At 43.1% G+C, this 12,459-nt stretch overlaps 1 protein-coding gene across 2 annotated transcripts in view; it reads right to left on the bottom strand.

Moving 5' to 3' along the window:
* Positions 1 to 12,459, bottom strand: part of Dntt (DNA nucleotidylexotransferase) — a 37,367-nt gene that overhangs the window by 12,299 nt on the left and 12,609 nt on the right. For both annotated transcript variants that reach the window (XM_076834853.1, XM_076834854.1), the window contains exons 2-8: positions 9,838 to 10,012; positions 9,001 to 9,129; positions 7,705 to 7,875; positions 6,663 to 6,734; positions 5,375 to 5,498; positions 1,584 to 1,716; positions 321 to 429 (exon numbers count right to left, since the gene is read on the bottom strand). In XM_076834853.1, coding sequence (XP_076690968.1) covers positions 321 to 429; positions 1,584 to 1,716; positions 5,375 to 5,498; positions 6,663 to 6,734; positions 7,705 to 7,875; positions 9,001 to 9,129; positions 9,838 to 10,012 — 913 coding nt within the window. The remainder of the gene's footprint in view (positions 1 to 320; positions 430 to 1,583; positions 1,717 to 5,374; positions 5,499 to 6,662; positions 6,735 to 7,704; positions 7,876 to 9,000; positions 9,130 to 9,837; positions 10,013 to 12,459) is intronic.

Below are 12,459 nucleotides of genomic sequence, written 5' to 3'. Positions count from 1 at the left end.
CCAGGTGGTTCAGTGCCCTGCCTGCATTTGGTTTGGGTGAACTATTGCCTCTGCCTGTCAGACACAAATGTGTGGCCGCAGAGGCCCCTCCGGTGACAGGGTGAGTGTAAATACACCAGGTATGTGTTCATAACAGGGTCTCTAGGACACACAGCAGGTAAATCTCATTGTGGGTCATGTGGTTTGGGACAATGTCTTACTAATAATTGAGAATTGATTAGATGGTCATCACACAATTATGAGGTAAATAATTTATAAAATTCAGCATGTTAATATGATGCTTGAGTGGATACACGTCTATTTTTAGCATCTCTCCTTACCTTCTTTTCCCATAAGTTTGTCACTTTATGCAACAGTTGTTGTTCTTCTTCCTCTGTTGCTTCTGCGCTGGTAATTAAAAAATCTACATCGTGCCCAATATTCTTACCCCTAATTTAAAAAATGGTATAAAATGGAAATAATTAGATTTTTAGCTCTCAGTTGTTAAAAAACTCTATTTGTTTCTATGCCCAAAGGCCAAGGTTTGTAACACAAAATGCTTGTGACATTTTTAAAAGCAAATTATCCTTGACTGTACAACTCCATTCCTTGCAAAATAAATTTATGATACAGGAAAAAAAAAAGCCACAGATAGTACATATAGGATGATGGGGGGCGGGGGGGGAGCAAAACATAACAAAGAAGATCATTCCTTCTACGTGTTCACTTTTATCTGCAAAACACATAGACGGACAGACAGATACACACACAAGCACACACACACACATACACACACACACACACACACACACACACACACGACATGACAATAAGCAAACAGAAGAAGGATGTTCATACACTATAAGGTAGCACTCTTAGAATCAAGACATAAATTAAGGGAATTTTTTTTTTTTTAGGTTCAGTTTTTTCTCACTATTTCCTTTGTCCCAAACTTGGCTTGTCAGAATGGGCAATAGTCACCCGGTAAAAAGATCAGAGGTTGGAGGGAAGAATCCTTTATGAAACAGATGCCTTAATAGTCAACCCCTGCACACACTTCTGTGAAGAATCTATTCACTCTTTTATTTGTGACCCAAACAAGATTTCTGGAGCACCTACTTCATGCTGGGCATCGTGCACTGGTCTCATGAGAGCTAAGCTCTAATAGCTCTAATGCTTAGTGTGGGGTAGACATTGGGATGGATCACCGAAAATGTGTGCAACAAGGGGTTGGAGGGTGTCTAGGGAGCACTGAAGAGAGGTCCCTAACCCAGCCTGGGGGAGGAGGGAGTGAAGGAAGGCCTTCTGGAGGAGGTGGCATCTAAATTGAGGCTGAAGTCAGCCACGTGACAATTTGAGGAATGGCAGTTGGGGAAGAAAATTCCAACTGAGTGATGTCTCAGAGGCAAGAAACAGCTCTGTATGTGCAGGGAACTTTAAGTCCTTTGGGGATGCTGCAATGAACTGTGAGGGCGGGACACAAGCTGCAGAGGGAAGTCAGAAGCAGACCACAAAATGTATTCTGCGCTGTTTCGGAAGCCTGTATGTGATAGGGAGCCATTGAGGGTACTAGAGCAGGAGAAGCAAAGCACAGCGTGAGTTACCTCCGGAACCCTCCTGTCATGGTGACGAAGGCATCCGGAAGAAATGCCCAGACGGCCTCTTTAACCAGCACACTGACTGCCTCTGCTTCTGCCCTGGTCACACAGCTGACGAGGTCTTCATAATAGAGGAATCCTGAGAGGTCATTTGACAGGTCAGTGGAGAGAGTGAGGTGCATACAAAAAAACCTACCTCTGTGGAGGAGATTCTGCCCCCAGATGGAGCTTCATGGCCACAGGCATCACTTAAACTCTGTTTCCATGGAGACAGAATAAGCCATACAATTCATCTGGTTGTGGATTGTCCAGGTGGCAATGACTCCTTGGTGTCTGATTGAGAGACTTACAATGTCCTTACTAGAAGGAGATATTTTATATCCCTTGGGAATCCAGACCATTCCAGTCTGAGGTCCTAATGAAGATCCAGGCTTCTTGATCCATAAGAAAGGTAATGCATGAGGATTCGGGATGGGAAGATTTAGGATGGAAGATGATGAATCAACTTAAAAAGTGAAAGTTGAGAATTGGAAGAGGGTAAATTTGTGTTTGTGACAAGGTGAAAAGCATCAGAGGCGTTTGGATTGTTGCTTCTTTGGTGCATAAACAAATGAAAGCTCAATGTCGGATGAAGAGCTAACGACTGGGCTTTTCCCAGAGGAGGAAGGCAGGGAGACACGGAGGCTTATCTCCAAGGATTGGGAGGAAGATTGCAGGGGAGACTCACTGGGCCTGAGTGACATCTAATTATGCTTCATTCAGTGCGAGGCTCTGCTCTTCTAATCAAGGTCCACAAGAGAGGGCCATCCAAACTCTGCTGCATCTTTCTAACAACAGGGGCACTGACACCTCCAGAGGCAGCCCATGTCCTATCTGCAAACTCTGCATGGGCAGTTCTTTCTTATGACAAATTTGGGTCTACTTCCTTGCAGGTTTACCCACCACTGACACTCAGAAAGGACATCAAGCAAATCTGTTGGTCCTTGTTTCTCACCCCAGGAATGAGAGAGGGAGGTGGTATGGAGGTCACTTGATTTGAACATCCTGTTCACAAATTTCTCAATCTTCCCTGTTATCTCTAAATGGGGCATGTTATGGTTTAGATATGAGGTGTCCCCCAGAAGCTCATATGTGAGACAATGCAAGAATTGTCTGGAGGTGGAATGGTTGGATTGTGAGGTGTAACCTAATCAATGGATTAGTCCATGGATATGGATTAACTGGATGGTAATTGTAGGCAAGTGGGGAGTGGCTTTTGGAGTTTATAATGTGTCCCTGCCTCCTTATTGCTATCTCTTAAGCCACTTTCCTCCACCACACCCTTCCACCATGATGTTCTGCCTCACCTTCTGCCCAGAGCAATGAAATCAGTCATCCATGCACTGAGACCTCTGAAACCATGAGCCTCAGATGGACTTTTCCTCCTCTACCTTGTTCTTTGCAGATCTTTCAATTACAGTGATGAAAAAGCTCACTTTAATAGGAAACTTGCAAACATGTGTTGGGGTGACCCAAAAGAAATGACTCTCATACTAATGTACCTATAAAATTGTCCAATACCATGCCAAACCTATGGGACCACTTAGCTTATGGGAGTACTTTCTTGGTACCACAACTTACACTTTTTCTCCTTTTATTTTAAAAAGCCACCTTTTTATGGTGACATGGCCCTTTTGTGAGTATGGGGAGTTTGATCTAAAAAGAATACTTCATTTGGTTCTCACACAGAGAGTGCCATCATGACTGATGCACAAAGTACAACTCATTTGGTAATCATAAAACTCCTGTGCTTATTGTATGTGAACCAAGAGTTATAATTAGCAATGATTTCAAGAGCATGCAGGTATCAAGAATGAAGATGCAGGTACTATGATAACTTGATGACATCCATGAAAACAATTTAGTTGGGTTTCCTTTTCGGTGTGGCAAGAAACTAATCACACTGTGTAATGTTATATATGTGCTGTCATATTTCAGAAACTGACTTTTTGAGACAAATGTAGCATGGGAATTCTCAAGTCTCAGAGAACTGTAGTCAGGTGCAATTATAAGTTAAAGAGAACCAAGTTTTTCACCTGACCCATTTATCACACATTGAGACCAACAAAAGTCTTGCTCCAAAGGCTGATTGCCAAGCAGAATCTACAAAGTTCTTCTCTCCTGGGGCTGTCTTTGGGAAATGACTCTCAATGTGTATTAGCTTCCCCTTTGCCGAACCCTAAGCAATTCCCATTGACAATTCCAGGCACTGGAGCGCTGCTCCAGGGGACGCACATAACCAAGATTTTGTTTTTCTAGTAAATATGATGAGAGAGTATTCTCTGATTTCTACATAGAACTAACAGTATTAAACAGCCAAAGGACAGACACTGATTAAAGGAATAGCTATTTCATGTACTATGTTGGAAGAGCACAACTAGAAAAAGAAAAATCCAGTTTACAAACCTAAGGAATTGGAAGATCCTTAGATCTTACTGGCACTTGATATCCTTTCACAGGGGTTCCATGTAGGTGATTTTAAGCATTGAGGGTCCTTACTGTCATTCCAAACCATCAACTTGCCACTTATGATTAATACTTATGTAAATTTATTTTTAATGACATCTCTAGAACTGATATAAATCAGACCTTTTAAATGTGTACTTTCTGGAGCCCAGAATATAAATACTGGGTCTTTTTTTCTTAGATTCTTTTATCTCCTATGTGACATTATATAATGCTTGTTAGCAATCTTTGAGGAATTAGCACATTTACAAAAGATGAGTAGGGATGTTCTTGGGACCCACCAAGGTTTGGTTTGCTTCCTCGATCATTGCCTGTGGTTTTATGCTTTGTTGTCATTGTTTAAGCAGAAGATAGCTGTTTGCTTTCTTTTTTCCTTGGTATCCCTCTGGTCCCTTACTATTGTATCAGTAAAATGTTGATGATGTCATCACTTTCCATATCTCCAGAGGCCATAGAACGAGGGACTGTGACTGTGGCTACCTTTAAAACCACAATTATATTGTATTTCTATTAATATTGCATGGTATTTCTATATGGAATTTCATATTAAAAATACACATTTAAAGCACACAACACATTTTTGACTCTGAATCAACATTTCTTCATTTTTGAAAAATTCACCAGAACCTTCCATACATGGAAGCAGCCAAGGCACCTTGAGCCCTGGGAGGCCCTACCAGGCTTGGAGGTGATGGTTACAGAGCTCATGTCTTCTCTTCTCAGGTAACGGGTCCTGGTTGGGAAGATCAACCCCTTTTCTGGATTTCCACCATTTGCCTTCTGTTTTCCAGTTTGTAAGGCAGATCCACAGTTGTGAACCACATTGTGGCAATGACTCTAGTTTCTAAGTATTCCTTTCTCTCCAATCCTGTGTGTCGACATCCTCTGTCCTTAACGCCTCACCCATATCTCTTACCCAGGGAGAGCCAGGACCCCAGTGTTAAGGGAGTCCGTGAGAACCAGGTTGACATCTGATAAAGGAATGACAGCAGCCACAGGAAGAGTGCCTCTGCTTGGTGCCAGAACTCGGTGCAGGGCTCTGCCTGCATTTCCCTGTTAACTGTCAACCTTGCCTCCCTTTCATCAATGAGGTAACCAAGGCCTGAAGGTTTTAACTAACTTGTTTGAGATCACGCAGTTGGATGGTGCTGGAGCCAAGACTTGGTTTCAAACATCAACAGATACCAAAAACTGTTCCGGCTCACCCACACAGGCATCAAAGTGCAACTGGCTACAATCTCTACCAAACCTAACCATCCCAGAGAACCCCGAGGTTTAGGAGAGACCATTACCTGCTTTCTGCATGTGTGTAAATTTTAGGCTTTTGTCTGATCTTATTTTGCTCAGAGTTCTGAAACCCATTCTGAACCATTTCTCAGATGTCTTCAATCCCACTCCAAAAACAGAAGTGAAGAGCTAAAATGGAGGGAAAGCCAAGCCATTAGTTTCTAAAATAATCACTATGACAATAAAGTGGTACTTTTCAAGATCTCAGGCAACAGATTAGAACTGCTACCCAGTGTCTATGGAATATGCCAACCAGGCAGGTGATGGTAATTTTTTAGTGGATTTTTGTTCCAGCTGAGCAGTGAGAGGCAGGCCTGGTTTGCACATAATCAGACAGATCGCCTGTGCTGTTAGTGAGAAAATACCCCTATGGAGCGCCCACTTCTGCTGAGAGTCTCATGCAGGCAATGCTGCTCTGCACATCTACCTCTACATTTGAAAGAGGGATGCTCACGGAGGTTATATAAATTTTCCCCATCACACAGGTGTTAAGTGGCAGAACCCAGATTAAACCCTGGTCTATCTGTACTCTAGACCTGGGCTCCTGCTCACGGTCACAATTTAGGCCTGTGCACCATTTCTGAACAGAAGGGACTGGCTGAAGTTAGTCTACCTGTAACTTTAGGGCAGACTAGAGGTAAGCCCTGCTTTAGAGTAAATGAGGATACAGCAAGGAGCTTTTCAGATACAGCTGTGCTCTGCAAGAGCACTTTGTTCAGTCTGCTTGGTCTTTGTGTCCTTATGACATTTGTAGCCACAAGTGAGAGATTCATGGAAAGAAAGGCAATTGGCATATCACCATCGCACGGTGATATGCTGGAACACCCATATTTACTTAGGCATCTTTTTCCTGAAATCTGCTAAGGACAAAATCACCACCCACACTCACATTCATATGCTGAAGCCCCAATACCACCATCATGGTGTTTGGACATGGGCATTTTGGAGGTAATTAAGCTTAGATGAGGTCATGAGGCTGGACCCTCATGATGGGATTTGTGCTCTTATAAGCTCCAAAGACTTTGATCACCTCTTTCTCAGCCATGAGAATGCACAGCAAGAAGGCAGCCATGCGCAAGCCAGAAGAAGAGCTCTTAACAGAATCCAACCACTCTGATACTTTGATTTAGAACATTCAGAATCCAGAACTGGGAGAAAATACATTTCTATTGTTTAAGCTACCCAATCGATGGCATATTATTTTGGCAGCCTGAACTGACTAATAAAACCAGCCAGAATAAGCAAGCAGATTAATTGTAAAACCATTTTCAATAAACATGTAACATCACTTACTTTGAAGGATTTATAGCGTTCATCATTTAAGACAGCTTTAACTTCAGAACTTTCTCCATCTTCAATGATTTCCTATGGACAATTGGAAAAGTATTTTAAATTTGTGACACTGGACGATCACAATCCGAGACTCTCAAATTTACAGATCGAGTGGCTTGATTCCTCATGACATGCACACCCATTGCCTGCAGAATGTTTCCCTGCTAATCTAGAGAAAACAAGGATTTTCCTGTAATCCAAAATCCTAGCTCATCATGTATCCAAAGACCTCTTTACCATCCTCAAGGATACAAAAGTACTAGGTTCAAATCTACAGAACCCAAACCAAAATGTTTATTGACAAACGTATGCCCATAAATTTGTGATGATTTTCTTTTTAATGGCTATCGATCGACTTGCTAAAATAGGAGAACTTTTCTATTGTGCAGGTTAATTTAGGACCCACTGAAGAAAGCCAGTCCTTGTTCAAGCCCATACAATGCCCTTGGCATCCCCGCCTCTAAGTAAACTTGGGATATGTTCCTTGAATAATGAATGTGCTTGACTACACTGAAGCTACCACTGGATCCCGAGGAACCTTACACATTGCTAAATACAGAAACAGTGGCTGTCTTTCTAGATCACACAGGTACACCTGTAGAATCAGGGTCTCCACATGTCACGCTGACCACTGTTGTGGAGGGGACCAGCCCTGAGTGGAACTGAGCTGTCCACACAGCCTGTCGGAGTCCGACCAATCTCCTGCTGGTGAGCTTTCCGTTCCCTTGAGTCTTTCACTTCAGGTAATAACAACATGGGGGAGCTCTTCTTTTTCCACTAGCTGGCCCCAGATAGCTCCCATTGTGATAATCTTGGGTACAAATCATACATGTGCGTGCATCTATCTTTTTCCCTATATAAATACATGAATAGATACACGTTGAGATGGAGAGAGATGACAGATTTTCCTTTCAATTATGTAGTTAGGATGTTCACAATCCTCTCTGTCTCCGTCTCAACCCTTACCTCTTAGGAGCTGGGACAAACTTCCCTTCACCCTTACCTCTACGATGCTCTTCGCCTTGCCCTCCAGGCAGGGAATTCCCTCGAGGTCCTTCATGCTGATGATGGTGAATGGCAGAGATTTCAGTACAGAAGCCGCTCTCATAAATACCACAGAACAGCCTTCATTTTCTCTAAACTCATAATTTTCAGCTAAGACGTCAAAAGCATCCTGAAGAATAAAACCAGATAAACAAAAGTTCTGTTTCTGAGCCCTGAGCCAGTGTTCACTTGCAAACGCCTCTGGTTGTCTCTCCTTTACATAGTAGAATGCCATCTGATGGCATTTCTCCACCGTGGGGAGCAGGCCTCCAGGACCTTTGTACCCTCCCCGTGGGATCCCATGGAGTTGAACAGAACAGACAGGTGTTGCGTGCATGGTGAGGAAACTGAGTTTGCTGCCGTTAGGTGTTCAGGAAAGATTTAGCTCACCACATCCCACTGGCCATGACTTGGCATGATTCTTCCCTCTTTCCCACAGCCTGTGGCAAGGGTTCTGCTATGACCACCGGGCATTTGTCTCTTAGTGTGTACACAGAACACAGCTGGCACTTAACATAGGCTTGATAAGTAAGTGGGTGCGCTCATTGGTCACACTGACCGCCCCCCAGGGTTATCTAAGGTGGGGCATGTTTGCACTGCTAGGAGAAGAGGAAGCACCTGCTGTGTGTGACATCAGGCTGAGAGGGCCCAGGAGCTGCAATGTCCTGTTCTTCCTCGCAGATATGGGACTGGAGGTCTAGAAATGAGCAACTCTGTGTTTGATATCGAATGGCATGTTTTATTCAGGTAACCATTGACCACTAGGCTAGCAGTTGTGGGCTTGCTAGGGTCATTTGAAACACTTCAGGGCAGGGTAGGGCTTCAGAGATGATCCAGCTGAGTTCTTATTGTCAGGATGAGGAAGATGAGGCTCAGGGCAATGGACTTGCCCAGGCCAGTGGACTCAGTCTTTTGGCTTCTAGCAAAGGCTATGGATGCATTGTTGCTGGGTAATTTGCTTTTACTCTGTTTTGCACTAATTACAGTATTTCATTTTTCAGAATATCTCTTTTTGCAAGTATTGTTTCTATTAATGACAACTCTCAATAAATAGGAATCTCTACATAATATTATCCAAATGTATTTTTTCCAAGAAAGGAGACCATTCTTGACAGATGAAGAACCAGAGATCAGGCTAGAGGGATGGGTGTGTGTGTGTAGAAACCTTTTTCAGATTTCAAAAACAACTCCCATAATCTAACTTGTAGACCCACAGAAAGGCACTGCAAGCCCTTCATTGGCAAAGCCCTCTTACCGTGAATACTCTATTGCAGTTGTTTAAAGTTGTCCTTCTCTGACATGCATACTGAGAGATTGTTTGCACAGCAGGCGGTGGGATCCTCTGAGGGTCTGAGTTAGAGTGGTCTGGGCTGTCTCTTCTCACCTGAACAAATGCATAAGCGTCCATGTTAAGCAACAATTAATAGCCAGGTATATATGAGGAAACAAATTGAAGGCAGTTTGATGGCAGTTGTTTCCAGAAGGAGGATAGAATTATAGGAGCCTCAAATTCTATGTTGTATACATCTCTAATGTTTAAATCTGCTATCCTTAACATGTATTTTTTGGAAATCAGGAAAAAAAACATGAAAAAGGATCTTGAATAAATTATCATTTTCCTTTTCTGTGGACTTACGTTGTTATGGTCCAAGCCCTCTTCCCCCAAGTTATGGCACTAATGCTCAAGATTTTGGCATTGAGAACTAAACTTGACTTTTCTTCCTTAATGATCACAATAAGGGGGGAAAAAAAGGAACCCTTTATTTTTCTGGCTGCCAGAATATCCAGGCTTTCATATTTTTGAAATATTTGTGTATAAATGAGTTCATAAAAATACCCTCCGTGTACTCAGTGCCTGTACTCGCTATCAGGCCCTGGAAGGGCTGTCCGTGCATGTTATTCTAATCTGTGTGCCGTGTCATTAGGTGGCATTATTGTTGTCTCACAAAGGAGAAAACCGATGCCCAGCAAAGCTAAGGTCACACAGGAAGTAAGCGGGGAACTAGGATTTAACCCAGATCCATTGATTCTAAAGCCCATGTTGTTTGTCTGCCAAGCAAAGAGCAATGACAATCACAGCCAGGACACTCACAACAAGCTGGTGTTTCCCTGTTGTCTCCACTGGTCTCCCTGCCCCCATGCACTCTATCAGCCAGGAGATGTCCAGCAGCTCCAGTTGCGAGCTGGCTTTGATGTTCTGTACTTGAAGCCACTCCAGGACATCAGAACCCGAATTGTTCTCTGCTACAATGTGGGTGACAGAATCACTGGAAAAATGCAAGAGAAAGTTATTGGCTTAAGTAGTTTTGAAAGCCAGAAGCTCTCCTCTGTCCTTGAGGTTTCCACACGTTCATCTGATGGAGAAAGACACCCACTAGACCAGACCCTAGGCCCAAGGAATTCAGGCGTCTGTGCAAGGCAATCCTCTCTATTTTAATTAGTGAAGCAATCAGGGGATATGTGTCACATGTCAGATGCAAGAAAAATTAAGGCAATATTAACAAGACTGTGGTGTCAATGGAAAACCAAGGTCCAGGGAAGATGGAAGATGAAATTTTTCTTAAGGTGACATCTTGCACTCTACATGTGGTTTGGTGTGCCACTTCAATTTTATTTGTAGAACATTTTAATATAGTGGCTTTCCAACTTGTTTAACAGTGATCCACAGTTATAAATACATTTTATATCATAACCCAAAATTCAAATAGAAATAGACACAGATGTAGGTATGCTTATCTGACTTAGTCCATTTGAGCTGCTGTAACAAAAATACCTTAAGTGGGGCTAGTTTATAAACAACAGAAATGTATTGCTCATAGTTTTGGAGCTGGGAAGTCCAAGATCAAGGTGCTGGCTTATTTGGTACCGTGTGAGGGACCATTCCTTATAAATGGCACCTGACAGGTATCTTCTTATGGTCAAAGGGAAAGACAGCTTTCTGGAGCCTCTCAGGGCATTAATCCCCTTGACTGGTGGGACAACCTTCACGATCTAATCACTTTCCAAAAGTCCCACCTCATATCATCACCTTGGGGGATTAAAATACAAATTTTGGGAGAACCCAAACATTCAAGCCACAGCAACATCCCATAAATTGCTTTCACAATCCATTGATAGATTGTGACCAACTCTGGGTAAATTTTGCTTTGTGTGTCTTGAAGCACACTCTTGTGATGTCATCCAGGCAGGGCTCTCTTCTCTAACAATGACTAGACATTTCCCATGGTTCAGACTCTGTCCAGGTGCTTTACATACATTCATTTAATATTCACATAGCTCCACAAGTAATTATTATTCACACTTCACAGACAGAAAACTGAAGAACAATGATGTTAAATGGCATCTCGAAGGTCACACAGCTCTTAAATGGTATACTTTTGATTAACTTAGGGCAGTTGTGTTTAGTTTTCAACAAGTCTTCATAGTTAGCATCATATCATTGGGCCCCGTGATTTTTAAGGCCCTTTCCTTTCAAATTGTCTATAAATCTGGGAAATGGTGAAGGCAAACCAGGCATTCAAGAGAAAAACAAGATTATTTTCTCTTCCTTATCCTATTTCTCTTCCTTGACTCTCTCTTCTCCTTCTCCTTCTATTTGACTGAATCTTCAGTCCATTGGGTATTTGGGGGTTTGTGGTTACATGCACAGTCTTAGATTCCTTGTGGTGATGGTGGGACAATGGGCACAAAAGAGGAACAGGGAAGTTTTTGGTATTATGTCTCACGTGAAGACTGGATAGTGATGCAGTCTGTGGGGAGCCCCGAGGCAGGGACAAGATCTCAAATGGTGTTAGAAAAGGAGGAGCTCGGAGGGTGCTGGGGAAGCAGATGGCTTTGCAGAAGAGGTGGATTTGTGTCTGGTCCTAATGGATGAGAGGGAATAAGGCAGCCAGAAGGCAGAGCTTTGGGTTCTCCTGGAAGAAAAAGGGTCGAGAAGTCAGAGGGGCACAGAAGAAATGGCCTGGCCTGGAGTGGAGAGGTTAGGCTGGGAGACAGTTGTAGAAGTGGCTGAGAGAGGGGGTGTGACTTTACACAGGGTCTTACGAAGCTGTAAAGGCTTTTGTGAGCAGAACATCAGCACTGTGGTGTCATTTTTAAAGATCAGATCTGGTACACACAATGATCTGGAAGGGAGAGTGATGGGTGGGGGATGCTTGGGGAGCTGCTTAGTGGGTAGAACTGAAGTGGCACCCCCTTTCTCCACAGAAAAGCTCTCTTCACCACGGCTGATTTTAGGACTGTCAGCAAAAGAGTCCATTGTAGATAAACTTCCTATTTTCATGTCACCCTGTTTACTTGGCCACTGGCTGAGAAGATATCAACACTCCAGGTGCTGGACACCCCCTTATTAGTGTTTCACAAACGTATCCAGTATAGTACTTTGTAGAACTGTGTAAACAAGGCCTCTGGCCTTGAGCTGGGCTTCACAGAGATGTCTACATTTTTCAGATAAGTTACAATTGGGCTCCATGGTAACAGCTGGCAGGGGGAGGAAAGAAAGGGGAGAAGAAGCTCTCCCCTTCTCAGGTGTTGTTCTTGAAGGGTTAACATGCGCAGAACAGTGAAAGAAAAAGCTGCTTTTATGTGAACTTTTACAAATTGTGAACTTCTGAGCCCCTCCCTTACATGCTGGGTATAAAACTCTGAAACTCCCGAACTCGGGGTTCAGGGGATTAATTGATTACAGCAAAAGCTCTGCCCTCTGAACCTGGCT

This window comes from Callospermophilus lateralis, chromosome 15 (genome assembly GCF_048772815.1).
Source record: "Callospermophilus lateralis isolate mCalLat2 chromosome 15, mCalLat2.hap1, whole genome shotgun sequence".
NCBI lineage: Eukaryota > Metazoa > Chordata > Mammalia > Rodentia > Sciuridae > Callospermophilus > Callospermophilus lateralis.
This window is presented reverse-complemented; position numbering and strand designations above follow the sequence as displayed.